The sequence below is a fragment of the Carassius gibelio genome, chromosome A11, assembly GCF_023724105.1.
Source record: "Carassius gibelio isolate Cgi1373 ecotype wild population from Czech Republic chromosome A11, carGib1.2-hapl.c, whole genome shotgun sequence".
NCBI lineage: Eukaryota > Metazoa > Chordata > Actinopteri > Cypriniformes > Cyprinidae > Carassius > Carassius gibelio.
Window position 1 is genome coordinate 2,968,357 of NC_068381.1, and position 17,289 is coordinate 2,985,645.

At 36.9% G+C, this 17,289-nt stretch overlaps 2 protein-coding genes across 2 annotated transcripts in view; both read right to left on the reverse strand.

Annotated features, from left to right (window-relative positions):
• Nucleotides 1-11,575, reverse strand: part of LOC128022015 (interleukin-17 receptor D) — a 43,545-nt gene extending 31,970 nt beyond the window's left edge. The window contains exon 1 of the mRNA XM_052609212.1: nucleotides 11,361-11,575. Within this exon, the coding sequence (XP_052465172.1) occupies nucleotides 11,361-11,477 (117 nt within the window). The 5' untranslated portion in view covers nucleotides 11,478-11,575. The remainder of the gene's footprint in view (nucleotides 1-11,360) is intronic.
• Nucleotides 11,576-14,119: 2,544 nt separating this feature from the next.
• On the reverse strand, nucleotides 14,120-16,933 carry LOC128022016 (homeobox expressed in ES cells 1-B-like). Its single transcript, XM_052609213.1, has 4 exons — nucleotides 16,676-16,933; nucleotides 15,327-15,499; nucleotides 14,820-14,921; nucleotides 14,120-14,584 (listed from the first exon to the last, which is right to left on the reverse strand). Exons 1-4 carry the CDS (start codon nucleotides 16,809-16,811, stop codon nucleotides 14,474-14,476), a joined length of 522 nt encoding a protein of 173 aa, XP_052465173.1. The 5' UTR covers nucleotides 16,812-16,933; the 3' UTR covers nucleotides 14,120-14,473.
• Between the last annotated feature and the right edge of the window lie 356 nt (nucleotides 16,934-17,289).

Below are 17,289 nucleotides of genomic sequence, written 5' to 3' on the forward strand. Positions count from 1 at the left end.
TAGAAAATACGGTCTGTACAGTATAAAAACCATTACACGTATGGAGAGTCCCCACAAGGATAGCTGACCAGACATGTGTGTGTGTGTGTGTCTGTGTGTGTGTGTAAAGTGAAAAAAAAATGAGCTAAGCATTGCTTCGTGGAACGTTCGTACACTGCTGGACCTGGTCGAAACCTCGGACAGGCCCCACCGCAGGACAGCACTGGTGGCCCTGGAGCTTGCAAGATATAATATCGACATTGCAGCTCTCAGCGAGACCAGACTACATGGGGAGGACTCCTTGACAGAGGTTGGTGCTGGGTACACCTTCTTCTGGAAGGGGGTCCCCGAAGGCATTCGTCGTAATCATGGAGTTGGCTTTGCTGTGAAGTCTAAACTGCTGCAGCGCATTCCGGAAACCCCTATCGGCATCAATGAAAGATTGATGACATGGCGCATTCCCTTGGCAAAGGAACGCTTCGCCACTCTCATCAGTGCATATGCTCCAACTCTTGATGCCGAGCACAACATCAAAGAGGATTTCTATAGAGCTCTTGATGCCATCCTACAGAAAACCCCAGCTACAGACAGAATCATACTCATGGGAGACTTCAATGCTAGAGTGGGTACGGAGCATATGGTATGGAGTAAAGTCATCGGCCAGCATGGTGTGGGGAAAATGAACTGCAACAGGCTCAGACTCCTCTCTCTCTGTGCAGAGCACCAGCTGGTCATCACTAACACCATCTTCCAGATGAAGAACAGGCTCAAGACCACCTGGCAGCACCCCCGCTCAAAACACTGGCATCTCCTGGATTACGTGATTGTCCGTCAAAAGGATAGACGAGATGTCCTTACCACTCGTGTTATGCGCGGAGCTGAGTGCTGGACTGACCACCTCATGGTCAGATCCAAATTACTCATGAGTATTCAACCTTGTGTTCCGAGGCGAGCCCCAAACAAGAAACTAAACTGCACAGCGTTGAACAACCTCACCATCAAAGACAACCTCCGACGGCTCCTTGCTGAAAACCTCAACATGATCCCGGAGGAATCAGCTGATTGGCCAGCTCTACGCCAGGCTATTCATAACGCTGCTTCAGAGGCGCTTGGCCAATCAAGGAAACATCACCAGGACTGGTTTGACTGCAACTCAGCTGAGATACAGTCACTTCTTAAAACCAAGCATGAAGCCCATAAAGCTCTCCTGTCCTGCCCTGGATCTCCTACCCATAAAGCCACCTTCACTGCTGTAAGAGCAGAAACCCAGCGAGCCCTTCGGACTATGGAGAACATCTGGTGGGTGAAAAAGGCGCACGAAATCCAAAACCTGGCAGATTGCAATAACACTCAAGGCTTTTACGATGCCATAAAAGCATTGTACGGCCCCAGGAAGCGGGTGATTGCTCCAGTCCGATCAGCTGAGGGGTCTACGCTCTTCAAGGACCGCCACGAGATTCTTGCCCGTTGGGTAAATCATTTTGAGAATCTCTTCAACCACACCAACCCTGTTGACCAACACATCCTGGATAATCTGCCAGACTTGCCACCAACCATGCACCTGGATACTCCACCACTTTTCTCAGAACTCCGGCAAGCTATTTCAGGGCTGAAAAACAACAAAAGCGCTGGACCCGATGGAATCCCTGCAGAGGTTTTCAAACATGGAGGATACACCCTCACGTCGCCTGCACCTCCTGATTCAAAACATCTGGGAACATGGGACCCTCCCACAGGACTGGAAGGATGCTAACATTGTTGTCATATACAAGCAGAAAGGAGACAGAGCAGTCTGTGGCAACAGCCGTGGGATATCTCTCCTCTCCATCGCAGGGAAAGTACTGGCCAAGATCATGCTCAGCAGACTGGTTGAGCACATCTCGGAAGCTGTGCTTCCGGAAACGCAGTGTGGCTTCCGGAAGACCAGATCCACAACAGACATGGTTTTTGTCTTGATGCAGCTGCTGGAGAAGAGTCGAGAACATCACAAAGACCTTTACGTAGCCTTCATCGATCTCAGCAAAGCCTTTGACACCATCAACCGTGAGCTGCTCTGGAAACACCTATCCAAAATTGGGGTACCACCCAAGTTTCTCAGCATCCTACAGCAGCTGCATGACGGGATGCAAGCCAGAGTCCTCATGGGAGAACTCCAATCAGAGTCTTTTGGGGTAAACGTTGGGGTGAAGCAAGGCTGTGTCCTGGCTCCGATGCTCTTTAACATCCTCCTCTCTGCCATCACCTGCCTTTTCCACCGTGTCCTGGGACATGAAGACGGTGTCCATGTGGAATACCGACTTGACGGAAGCCTTTTCAACATTCGTCGGCTTCAAGCTCACACAAAGACAAAGACCCGCCAGATCTGTGAGCTTCAGTATGCTGATGACTGTGCAGTCTTAGCCCACAGCCCAGACTCTATGCAGTACGCCCTTAACACAATATCCAGTCTGTACCAATCTTTCGGCCTACAGGTTAACACTCAAAAAACCGAGGTCATGTTCCATCTCACCACCCCCGTTCCCACACCCCCCAGTTTTCACATAAATGGTGTTCCACTTAAATCAGTGGACCACTTCACCTACCTCGGCTCCACTCTGTCTTCAAGCAGCTCCCTTGACACAGAAATACACACTCGGATAAATAAAGCCTCATCATCTTTTGGACGCCTACGCAGCAGGGTTTTTGAAAATCGTAACCTGAAGGTCAGTACCAAGGTTGCTGTTTACAATGCGGCATGTCTCTCCACTCTTCTTTATGGGGCAGAGTCATGGACCTCATACCGCCAGCACATCATCCACCTAGAGGCCTTCCATATTCGCTGCTTACAAAAATCCTCAGCTTGTCCTGGAAAGATCGAATCCCCCATACAGTCATCCTCAGCAACACCGACTCAATCTGTATGGAAGCTGCTGTGGCCAAAAAACATCTGCGTTGGATAGGGCACACCATACGCATGCCTGAACATCACCTGCCCCGCCAAGTCCTTTACAGTCAACTAGTGGGTGCTAAACGTTCCGCTGGAGGGCAAAAGCGTCGTTTTAAGGACTATACCAGGGACCTCCTAAAGCGGGCAAACATCCCCCTCACGAAGCTAGAATCTCTGGCACTTGACCGATCAGCCTGGCAGGCCACCTGTGCCGCTGCGGTCTCTCAAATACACCAAACCAACCAAGACCAACGATCCATGAGGGGAATCAAGAGACACCAACGGGCGGCTGGTACCCCCCTGGTATCTGGTTTCCCCTGCTCCATCTGCGGTCGAGTGTGCGGCTCAAGGATCGGACTTTACGCCCATGAGAAGTGGCACCAGCGGCAAGGTTGCTGAACCCCCACCCCCCATCCCTATCCCTGGAGCAAGCGTTATCATCGAACACGATGGACAGCTAAGAAGTGTGTGTGTATATATATATATATATATATATATATATATATATATATATATATATATATATATATATATATATATATATATACACAATATGGTTTATTTATTCATTATTATAAAACATTTAATATTAAATAAAAATAAAAAGAAACAATTACATTTTCCTTAGAATTTTTACATTTTGATAACAAATTACAAAGTAAAATATTGTGCCTCAGTTTATTTCTTTAGCTTTTTTCGACAACATTTATGCATGAATTCTAATCATACTTATATAATAAATAATTTAAACATTTATCAAATAATTATTAATTATTTATATCTAAAATAATTGTACAATTATATATATAAGAATGCATTTAATGTAAATAATTTATTTTATTCAATATTAATTAGCAATTTATATATTTTATACAGTAAATAAAATATATAAAGTACAAAGCATACTTTATTTAATTTATCTAAGTTATCTAAATGTCTATATAGCTATCAATATTGGAACCTTATATAAATATATACACATACACACACATAATGGCCTTTTTGGAACCTTTATTTTCAAAAGTATATTATAAAAGTAAATTAAAGTACATTAGGGTCATTTCTGATTTGGAATTTAATAGTTATGTCAATCTGATTTACTTCAGCTTGACGACTTCAGGACACTATGGACTTCATCAGATCAGTGACAACACATATAAAGCTGTGCTTTTCATCTAAACAGCCACAAACTGGCGACATAAAAGATTCCTCCACCCCCAGAGCTCAGAGGCGACCACATGCTTCAGCCTGCAGACGACAAACACTGTATAATCTCAAATCATTGCCTGAAACCTACAGGCAGGAAGTTGCTCTGTACCAGATCTCTGATTAGAGCGGAGCAAAGAGCAACTAATTGATTTTAATGGTTTCAGTCTGTGGAGCAGCAGGGTGAAAGAGGAAGGACTGGTATGATCACAGATCGGGTATCTCCACATTGCAAACGGACTCAAGATATAGCCCTGAGGGTCGCCAGAGCATGGCCAACTGTATGAGGTTAAAGTGCGAGCTCAAATAGCATATATAAATTTTCAGATTTGTTCTGCATTAGGTTTAGGATACATTTTTATAGACAAATTATAAATAATTATGCTTTGCATGGTTAACTTTCAACATTTTATTCGTTTCATGGTTGATTCTGAATAGAAGTGGGTGGTATGACAGCATAAAAGATACAGTATATACGTACAGTATATTCACCTGAGTATATTATAAACAATTTTATAATTATTTTTATATATTTTATTATATATTCTGTACAATAATTATGTACAATAAATATATAATACATTTAAATAATATTATATAAATTTTATAGTAAATGTATATAATAAATATCTCAATTCATATTATATAAAATATTAAAAAATATATTATTTCTAAAGTATTTAAGTTCATTATAAAAAAAAAACAATTTTGTAAATTAACAAATAGTTATATATAACTGATTAAATAATTACATGTATTGATAATATAAAAAGTAGTAAAATCCTTCATAGTGTGATGTAAGTTATGTAAGATGTCAAACTGTCCAAAACAAAAACAGACCAGACTAACTTTTGACCAAGAATTTACCAGGATCACAGAAAAATCAGTGACCAATCAGAGGCCCCCAGCTGAGGTGAACAGAGTGTCCCAAATCTTAATTCACTTTTAACATACCGAAGTTTACCAGCGACATCCTGCCATTCAGAGTGAGCGGCAGGAGCACTCGTCCGGTCAAAAGAAGTGTTGCTGCTGAAAGACCCCCATCCCAGAATTCAAAGCGGTTCAGCGAACCAGGCCGATTCAGAGCTAGCCAACCAGGGATTTTCCCACCGCACTACAAGACACAGCCTCCAAGGTGACGAGCTGCTTGGATGGTTTTCAATGCACCCTTAAGATGGCACAGAAATAACTCAGAGCGAACCCCCCTTTCATTCTCTCTCCGCACCGTGAGCGCATGAAACACACCCCCTTCCCCATCATTCATCCTCAACCAGATGTTACGAGAACAAGGAACCAAAGTGTGAGGGCTCTTTTGAGAAACACACACAGAAATGGAAAAAAGCCCATATATGCACTCAAGGTTTTGCATTAGATCCCTGAACCACGTTAATAAAGGACGGTTTTGGCTGGGAATTCTGCTTGTGCTCATCTGGGGTTAAAGTAAAACAGGCTGTTACGCTATTGTTTTACCTGACCTAGTATAATAGACTGAAACTGGGAGATTTCACCAATGAAATTCATGTTTCTGAGTCCATTTGTGCAGTATGGCTACTGCCTGATATAGATCAGTGTCAAGATTCATTCTGGTTTATAAATGTTTCTCATTAAAAACAACAAATACATTAAGCACTTGCAATAGTTAGCCCAAAAATGTATGCAAGTTTGAGTTTCTTTCCTGTGTTAAACACAAACGAAGATATTTTGAAGAACACTGGCAACCAAACAGTTGCTGGTAGCCATTGACTTCCAAAGCATTTTTTTGTTATTGGAAGTCAATGGGTACCGGCAACAGATTAGTTACCAACATTCTTCAAAATATCTTCATTTGTATTCACCGGAGGAAAGAAACTCATACAGGCTTGGAACAACATGAGGGTGAATAAATGATGACAGGATTTTCATGTTTTAGGTGAACTATCCCTTTAAGAAGATAAACAGAGAAATATCAAAAATTGCTTTGTTAAAGGTCAAGATTGACTTTCCAAGGTCAATCGATTAAAGAAGCAGTTCCAAAATTACTCTGATGTCGCTCCTACGCAGTATTATTAAGATGTTTAGAAGAATATTCATTTCCACACAATCTAAGTGCACTGTTAAAAACTATTTCTTGCAGCTGGCATGGGTTTGCACACATTGCATGTGCCACATGCCGTTACTTTGAAAATGTTTATGAATTTTCCTGGCAATTTGTAGAGTGAAAATAGTTTCTACACCAAAGATTATTATTAGTTCCAAAATAAGTTACATGAAAGTGCATTCCACGTTTCCTGAAGTTACTTAATAGCTTCGAGGGACAAATCAAAATGTTTCATGTTCATCTGCCAGAGCTCTCAAATATCATTCAAGGTTGTGATAAAATGTTGCTTTTTGATGCAATGTCCCATTAGTCTTTAGAGCTATGGTGGCGAAAAATATTATCAACTTAAATTGACATCAGAAGTCCTTGAATATAATACACAAGTCATAGACTGGTACTGTATATAAACATGCACTTACTTTAAATGCTGAAGGAAATAATCACACTGAAATTGCAAGCAACACAGTGAATTAAATGTCGAATTTTGTAGAAGAAACTAAATACACTGAAAAAAAAAAAGATTTTCATTTAAAAACAGAGTACATTTTAAAATAAGCTTAATTGCAAGGAAAGGCAAGTAACAGTGAATAATTAAACATACATTTCTGAAGTACAAAAATATATTTTCTTGTAATCTTTTTTACAACATACTTTGCTTTTATTTACAACTTTGATTTTTTTTTTTTTTTTTTTTTTACAGTGCGGGATTTTCTTATACTACAGTATACTATTTTACATACTCCAAACTTTTTTATTGGTTTTATTTACAACTTTTTTACAGCATATGTCAAAGAGAAGCTTGGACATTTTGCCTAATTTCATCTTTTGTTTATCACTGGAAAAAATTCAGTCATTACAATGTATGCATTGTGCAACAATTACCTAAAAAAGACTTATAAAAGAGGAACAAAAGCCATTAATCAAAAAGCCAACGATATTCATAATAATCATCAAACTAGTTTGGAACCACATGATGGTGAGTAAATAAAGATGAATGTTTTTGGTGAACTACTGCTTTAAAGTTCTTGGGGCAACAAATAAATACACTTTCTGCAATACATTTACTTGAGCGCCGAAGAAAAAGTGAGATCCATGTATTTGATTCCCTTCAAAACACAACAGAGGTTTACACATGAAAAACACGGCCTCCCTCGATGCCCCAGAAACCATTGCTCTCGCTGGAAACAATTTCGAGATGCTAGCTAATGTTTGTGAGGTTTGGCTGACATCATTCTCAGAGAGCATAACTTAACCAGATGGACGGGGACGAGACTGTTGTTAAACCGATTACACAGCCGGTAACATCCGCTCCGTAATGAATTCCTTTATTTCTTAAACAGAGATACAGCACTTGAGGTCAACCTCTGAGACGGAAAGGAAAGTTAGGATCATTTCTACGACTCCCTGTCATGCCCTGGCAGTTGGAAAATCTCACAGGGCTTGTTGGAAAGCCGAAGGCAAGATGCTATTGAGCCGAGAGGCCTGGGACTTCCGGAGAGAACAACCACTTTAATCCGAAACCAAAAGGTCCCCATCGGAGAACCAATTGAGTCTCGGCTGGAGCCCAACAAAGCCAGAAGCCAATTTAAATATCTACCTTTGTTTTTCCGGAGACTCAACCTGAACTGTGCAGTCAAAAACAGAAAGCAATGCAAAGACCAGAAGCATGAAACTACATGCAACAAAAACGTGCACTTTTTTTTTGCATCTTAAAAAACACTATTTTTCTGTCTTTGCATATGAAAATTGACAAAAACGCAATGATGCAAACAGTATTAACCCTCTACAGAGACAACATGCAACATAAACCATTACATTTCCTTTAAAAATTCAAATTTTACATCTTAAAAATAATCAATTTTCATGTTTTTTGAAAAAGTGAGCTGTGTTTGCCCACCCAAGGTGACTGCATACTAATCCACGTCAATTTTATTTCTGATTGCACTGAAAAATAATAGCTCACCTCATATCCATAGCACAAACAGAGCAGGACAGGTTATGCATCATAATTTGAAACGAAACCACTAAAAGTATAAGCAATGATATTCCACATAAAAGTGATGCCTCAGTAATTTTACAATACACAAATAGTGTTAAAGAGCCAAAAGGTATTTTAAAGCACAGAAAGCAAAGGTACAACTTCATTATAAAATCATATGTTCAAAAATGGCTTTGCATATGTAATTTGACAAAAAAAAATTATAATAATAAATACTTGTACATAAATGAAAAAAATTGCACTTAAAAAAATGCATCAATATATAATTTTTTGGAAAATGTAAGACATTTCTAGGGGACTGCTTATTTTTTGGCCAATTTTTTCTAAGTTTGCATTGAAAGATAACAGCTCACCTCTCCTCTACAACACATATTAGAAATTGCATAAATAAATCTTACTTTACCTTCAGTGTATATGTAATAATACCACATCTCAACAGATAGATTGTTCATATTATTCCAAAATATACATAATTTAATCACACAGTTCAATATATTATATAACACATACAATACACTCATGTAAAGCGATAATAGACTAGTTAATTTGCTATATAATATTCCTATATAGCAAATCTCAACTGCCTGAATTATTCAACACAAAATGTAACTATATTATCAACCAGCACTTTATATTAATAGGTTGGATATATATATATGTCCAACATCATCTAAATACAGTGAGCTTGCATAGGGCCATATTTAATATATAGAATTGCATATTTAGTATATATCTGATTGCTTGTTTTGTAGTAATAATTTAAAGTACATTATTGCCCAACTCTAATCTGATAAATGTGACTATGAATGCATCAACATAAGCATCCTTAATTTCTGCATTAAAGTTATACTTAGTGACAGAAGCTACTTAACCAAAGTCTAAGCAATGGTTAAAAGCATAGTAATGATGCCTCAGTAATTTAACAATCTCAGAACAGCGTTAAAGAGTCTATGAGAGCATGCAAAACATAAAAATGCATATAAAAAAGACAATTTCACAATTGCTAGCCTTCATTAATGAAGTAAGTAGTTCAACTATGTCTCAGCCCAGTTGTCAGCACAGCAGAAAAAGTAAGTTTTAACGGCACACAAGAACACACAATTCATTCACACCTGAAGTGTTTCTCTCAACAGGACAGCTTTGATGTAGCAGTGAAGGGAAGTGAACTGTGCTTCCTAAAAGGAAATGCCAAAGAATTTTAATAGAGCAAACAGTTCACTGACTTCCTTTGGGAAATGACTTCAAAGCAGTCCTGTCCCTTCAAGACAATGAGATCGTGGGGCAATCTGTCCGTCAATAGCCTGTCATCAGCAAATGACCCAGACACAGGTCAACAAGAATAAAGCCACGGACAAACACTACCAGCGCAACATGGACTTTTATAAATCATCTTTTGATACCTTATATAAACAGGAAAAGGTTGGTAGTATTTGCAACAGATATCTCTAGCTGGTCTGAAAACAAAACATAAAACATAAGCAAGAGTACATTTCAAAATCTCAAAATAATGCTTTAAAGTCCAATTCAGCTATAAAACACGCAATGGGGAACTCATGGAAGTCATCTATAGGCGAATAACTACACAACTGATCATGCAAAACAGTTAAGCATTACTGTATTCATTAATAAAGAAGTCACACGGTGGTCTGTACCATCTAAAAGGTTAAACCATGTATTAAACATCCACCAAACAGTTGACGGTAGCCATTAGTGTCCCTTTCACACATACAGTCTTTACTGAGAGATCGTGTAAACATGAGCTTTTCAAAAATACTGGCAAATCTGTTCTTGCAATTTACCGTTTTGAGAAGTTGTAACATTGCCAGTAAAGTACAGATAATGTGCTCTGTGTTAACAAAGAATTGAGATTATCCACACGCAAGAACGCGCTGTTTTGAGTTTTTACCTGTACTATTGAAGTCAATGGCTACCGTTAACTTTTAGGTTAACAATATTCTTCAAAATATCTTCTGTTGTGTTCAACAGTTTAAAGAAACTCATACAAGTATGGAACATACTTCATTCATTTTTAGCCGACTGTCCCATTTTTAAAAAGAAAAAAAAATATTAAGAATTAAATATTTACATTTTATTTTTGTTCTGAACATGTTTCGCTATACTTTGGACTACGCTAATTCAAATTCAACCGAATGTTTAAATGAAAACCTGCAATGCTTTTTCATTTCCATCTTCCCAGTGGTCTTTAGTCAATCACCATTCAACTCCATTCATAAAAGCATCAAGAGGTCAACACCAGGAACAAGAGATCCACAAAAGACCTAACTGTGAGACTCTTTCACACATCTGACCGACTTAAAAAGCCATTTCCCAAATCTCAATGCTCCTGACCGGAAGAACACTGTTTGCACAGGACTTCAACTTCAAAAGCACAGCATAAATCATACAGGTGCACTCTCAAAAATACACTTTTGTGCTTGCACACGGTTCTTTAGAGATTAAAACGTGTCTTCAGATCAGTGGTTTGGATTCAAGGTTTTTTTGGGAGAACTAGAAAATAAAAAAAACTTCTTAGGGGGTAATTAAGTTTAGCAGGTATTTTTGTTTTTAGTTATAGACCATCTCAGACCAGGAACAAACCAGATATCTATTGTAAGGTTTTTGGAACAGAATCCGAATCAGCTTTACTGCCAAGTGTGTGCAAACACACAAGGAATTTGCTGTGGGGTTTTTTAGATGCTCTTGGTACAAACACATTCATATACAAACAGAAAGAGCATTCAAAAAATTAAGACTAAGGGAACACAAAATAATAATGCACTGTATAAATAAAAATATGCATGTAGGCTTTTTACATAATACTGGTTTAAGTTTGTCTAAAACCTGCTACCATGTTATAAAAGATATACAAAGTTACAAATGTTCTCCTATGGAATCACACCTTAATTTTTAAGAGTCTACATCCAAATAAACACACATAATATGTAAGATACTTGTATATTAACATTACAATAACACTGTTTTGTGATCACTAATTCTCCCTAGTTGTTGAATCCTGTCATTTAGACTCCAAACTCTCGTTGTAAGCAGGAAAGGAGCTGTAAATGTTGCTCTGAGGAGGTAATGTGACGTGACTAAACTTGTTGGTGAAGTTTTCAGCTCGTGGCACTGACAGAAACATCATCGTCGCACGCTAAAGCTCGAGTGTGTTTTACCTTGTAGCTGCATTTATCCGAAGCTCCTCTCTTTGCTCCGTTCACCGAAGCGCTGCTGTAGCACACAAACACGCACAAAACCGTGAAAAAGTGAACGCGTCTCCGTGATCCAGCCATTCCTGTCCGTCCATGAAGCTCCGCTGATGGGAATGAGCGCGAGCGAGCGCGTCTCCGCGAAGATTGCGAGGGAGGTGCACGAGCCTCACAAGGTGGAGCTCTCTCTCTCTCTCTCTCTCTCTCTCTCTCTCTCTCTCTCTCTCTCTGTGTGTGTGTGTGTGTGTGTGTTTCTGTACTATGCAAATACAGTGCAAATACTGGCAAACTAATTACATATAACAATAAACACTTAACATGTATATTAATAATAACATCTCAGAAATCCAGCAATAAACGTTTATTTCATATTTATATATATATATATATATATATATATATATATATTAGGGCACTAAAATATATTTTTATTATATTTATATGAATTATTGTGTTTGTTTATGCTACACATCACATTCAATCACCTGTTTAATTAAGAAATATTTTTTAATAAAGCATATAAACAAATAAATCACATTTTTTGTGTACAGAACTAGAGAAATAAAAGACATTCCGGGTGTAAAATTAAGTTTAAGATGATGTTTTCCATTTGAAAATTATTTGCGAAACCGAGCACATTTACAATAAATAATATGTTGTATGCTTTGTTTTCTGATCACATACTAACATACTCTTTCTGCAGTATACTGTATGTTAACAATTTTATGTGCTAATGAAATAACCTGATTACCACACTATGAAAATAATTTTGAGACTTTTCCATTTCAACTTTTTTGTAGACATAACTATTAATTTATAAATTGTACAGACAACAAGAATTGCTTAATTTTTGTCTTAAATGAACTCAAAAAAACATGTTGAAACAACTGAATCACACAAAGATTAAGTTTTTTAAGTTGCCTCAACAAATGTTTTTCAGTGCAGATTCTTATGCTGTGCTTCATAATCCAAAGAGATTTCTATTTAAATTTACACAACCGTGAACAACAGTATGTATGGATACTATCATGTATATCTTTATGGAGTATAATGGATACTATTCGGAACATGTACAGGATTATTTCACAGTGCATTATTAAACCGTGTTCATTTGTACAGAGGTAAACACACTTCCACATTCCAGTGTAATTTAATTTCAGGTTTCAAAACCTGACAGACCTCATATATGAGACATTCACACCCTGTTATGACACGCTTGACACATACACATCTGAAGTATAATAGTACATGAGTGTGTTAATACATGCAATAGTGGATTATTAATGATTAGTGAATTTCGAAAGATCTGTAGACGATATGAGGTCACTGGTTACTGCATCAGGTGTATGTTGTATGTGTTATTCACAATCTTTTTAATTGCTAAGATGAACACATATTCTTAAAACTATCTATAATATTAAGATGACATACATTTGTAGTAAAATCAGACACAAAAAAAGCATATTCACAACCCTCAAATCAAACTTTACCTTCAGATGATTAACAAAATCAAGCTAATACACAAGTTATGACGTGTGGACATGTGCAGGTACAAGACAGCATTTTCAGAAAAACAGTAGTACTAATTAAAAAACAGGTAAATTGTATTGTTAGAGTTGAAGAAATGGTTTTGGATTTTGGAGCACTGGATTTTGTTTCGACTGTAAGTTGATATTCTTTCCAAATGTACATCACCTGCAAACTATTGCTTTCTGTAATTATATTTCTGGCCATGTCTCAAATGCTGGGAGAAAGAAAGACAGACTGAAAGTTCGGCTCATCTGCTCTTTGATGATGTGCACCCAACGATCCTGTTTCAGATCAAACACAGAGCACTGGAGGCATGAGGAGTCGGGTGCACAAATACACCCAGATCCTCTTTCAGCGCCACTTCTGTTCTTGACACTCACATCAAAACAAGCTGCTTTTGTTAAAGATGACCACACCTGCAATGCCCCAACAGCTTTACGATGCATTCATAATGCAGTGCCTGCATTAAAATCTGTACCATATAGCTGTAAATGTGTGGCATTGCCTTGTGAAAATGTGCTTTGATATTCTAGACAAATATAAATATTTGACCCTCTTCCTGAAATAAATGCATGGCTTTGATGTTTGAAATGTTTTTATTATTATCCAGTGTTTTGAATATAGTTTTCCTAATATTTATTAATATATATTTTATAATATTAACATAACATATATAATATAATGAATATATTCATTATATTATATAATATTACAATGCATCATATTATTACAAGGATTGAAATAATGCATTTGTTTACTTAAAGAAAGTTTGTTTTTATTTTCAGTCTTTACTGTAAAAATATATTTAATTAAGTTGTAAATAAAACAGTGATTATGGTTTAAGTATGCTGTAGTATTTACAAAAAATTTACATTTTTCAGTGCATCTGCAACAAAATGTATAAAAAGATAATTCCATACAATAGCGCCACCCAGTGTTTCCATATATCACAACCTATTTTGGCACTATAATATAATATAATATAATATAATATAATATAATATAATATAATATAATATAATATAATATAATATAATATAATATAACATAATATAATATAATATAATATAATATAATATAATATAATATAATATAATATAATATAATAACTGTGAAAGTGCTGGAAATCCAGTGACTTTCAAATGCAAATGTAATTCTTTTGAAATGCCAAAATTAACCCCCATGTGACCCAATCAGTACTTAATAGGTTTACTAAATTCTCATTACAAAGCACTAATTAGTTTGGAGGTGGGGGGTTTGTTTAACAGTTGGCAGAAGATAATGTTAACTCAACTCCACTTGGAACAAGAGACATTTAAATTTAAGGTTGAATTAAAAAGCTGGATTAAAACAGTGTTTATATTGACTGTATTATTATTTATTTTTAGCAAACACACAATAAAGAAATAACAATAAATGTTATTTTAAATCAGAGTCTGAGATAAGCATTAATTACAAAACAGGTAAAGATGTACATAATAAATTACAACAACATTACAGAGCGAGACAGAGCAACAGGAATAAGAAGAATAAATGTGGATTTGCAGCTATCAGTGTTCTTCTCTGCTGGTTTGTAAATCACTGAGGACGTTTTTCACCATAAGAAACTGAGATTCTCTGTATGAACGCTTCAGCTTCGCTCTTCTGTTCTGAAACCAAATCTAAGAGACAAACATAAAAATATTAATCAAACTGCTGCAATAAACTTAAAAGAAAATTAAAAATCTCTGACACATTTCATCATCTACAGTTCGAACATCTTCCAGTTTAGTATTATGTGTCCTATAAAGTCCTACATCGCAGGTGTGCTTATTCAAACAGCCCAAAACAAAACAATATTAGGCCATACTAAATACATAATATTGGTCCAATTTATAGATTCAGATCAGACTTCACCTGGATTCTGTCCTCATCTAGATGCAGTTTCTTAGCAAGTTCTTCACGTATATCAATGCCCGGGTAGGAGTTCACTTGAAACACACTCTCCAATATCTTGATCTGGACATCGAAAAAAAACAACAACAAAAAAAAAAACAGTATAGTTAATGACAAAATGACACAAGTTACTTTTTTAGTAATTATACAGAAATCATAAATAGTTCATGGTAGCTTTCAACGTATTTTGTGATTTCAGAATAATAGTTTGCAAAATTACATTAAAAAGCCTGCAACTGCTGTATTTTTGTGCATTTCAATTTGGACGTTTTAGTTGGATGTTTTTTTTTACAATTTTTAAATGTAACCTCCTTGTTTTAGAACGTTCAGATAAAATTCAAATGTAACGTTTCCATATTATTTGTAACATGATGAAATGGAATGTTGCAGCTTCACAGAACGTTCAGAAATAACGGTTTCCTAACATAAAAGGAACGTTTGAAAAACACTGTATATGTCGACTCTTACCTGGACACTAGAGAAAGCCGTTCGCGGCCGGCGCCCGATGTACCAGTTCAGTGTTCTCCTGTACGAGTCTGCTGGGGATTTACTGTAAGATTTACTGTCTTCATTCACCCTCACATCCACTGAAGCATCACTGTCTGCGACCACGCCACGGTTCTGGCATGCTGGTTTCACGTCTGGAATAGATAAAAGACAATATGTTAGGAAATAAACTCCATCGGTTTGTGCGCTGGGTCGCTCAATAGAATCGGTTCAGTTAATAGAGTCATTGCTTAAAACTGTTCTGAGAAACCAAACTGCTCTATGTGTTTTCAATTTGCTCAGCCTAAATAGGTTACATTATCTGTTCATTGTTTAGCCTAGGTAAAGTATACAGCATCGGTTTGGTTCATTCATATCTCGAAATTATTCCCCAAAGCAAATTTCATTAATAATAATAATAATAAATAAATAAACGGAATAAAACGTTTAATTTTGAAGTGAAAAAGAAAGACTGAAGTAATGTTTTTTATTAAAACACTCTAATAATCTTTGTTTTTATCAAGAAAACCGGTTCTGTAAAACATCGGATCGTGCGCAGACTGCGCACTGAGAATAGCGATTCGTTTAAGAGAATCGGATTGTTCTATCTGGTCGCTCAAGGGAATCGGTTCAGTAAATAGAGTCATTGCTTAAAATTATTCTCAGAAACCAAACTGCCCTATGTGTTTTCAATTTGTTCAGCCTAAATAGATTACGTTATCGGTTCATTCATATGAAATTATTCCCAGAAGCCAATTTATTTAATAATTACCAGAAAAAAAGTAATGCACTGAATAAAATGTCAATTTTGAAGTGGAAAGAAAAAAACTGACGTTTTTTTTTTTTTTAATGTAAAACATACTAATAATCTTTGTTTTAAACGGTTCGCTGGCAATAGCGATTCATTTAAGTGAATCAGATTGTTCGAACGGTTCGACGCCGATTCAGTAAACCGAGTCATCGCTTAAATTATTCTTAAGCAAACTTCTCTCTGCGTTTTCAGTTTGTTTAGCCTACATAATTTACATTTTTTGTTGGTCCTAATATTAATAAATTTGAAATAATACGCTATTTACATGAATTATCCCCAATATTTGTTTATAAAAGTGTTACTTTTTATTTCCAAATATTTTTACAATATTTGTTTTATTTTAAAATATACAGAAATAGCCTAAAGGTAGCCTACACCAATTGATTTGTGCTACAAACCAGCGTGCTTGTGATAATTAATCACTCATCAATCATCAGTTATTTTTTTTTATTTTGCGTTTAAAATAGGCCTTTATGAAAACACACATCTTAAATTGTGCATACAGAGCGTGTTATTTTACCTGTCCAGGGTCGGTAAGGTGCTGACAGGATGGTTCTCTGATCCGGTCTGTCGAGTCCCAGGATGCTGTCGATGGTAAAGGCAGACCGTCTGGGCACCGAGTGGTTCTGATGCCCGCTCACTGTGAGAGAAGCCATCTGGAGATACAGTCCTCTTCTTCTGGTGTGATCTGAAAGCTGGAGGTTCGTCTTTATAGCTCCACACTCCCCTAAACATCACTAATTAAAGCCTGAGACCGAACGTTTTCCATGTGAATCGTTGGCCCTCCGCATGGGGCCCCTGGACTTCAGGTAATTCAGGGTCCAGAATGAGGCGTTCCAACCTGAAGCAGCAACCTGTTATCTTCTGGAGACACTGAATCCCTTAAAGCTGCTATTGAAAGGGACAAAACACGCCTGATGTGCCATTCTTTTTACTCACCAGGTAGAAAATTAGACTCCGTTCCCGGGATTTATCTCCTCCCCATTTCCTTGTGCCACATCTCAGTATTATGAGAAAGCAGTCAACTAGTGCCTAATCTTATTTACCTTATTTTCTACCACACAAGTTTAAAATAATAAAAAAGCCTAATGCTGTTTAAACTAATCCTGTTGAATATTTCCATTCTCTTTTGAC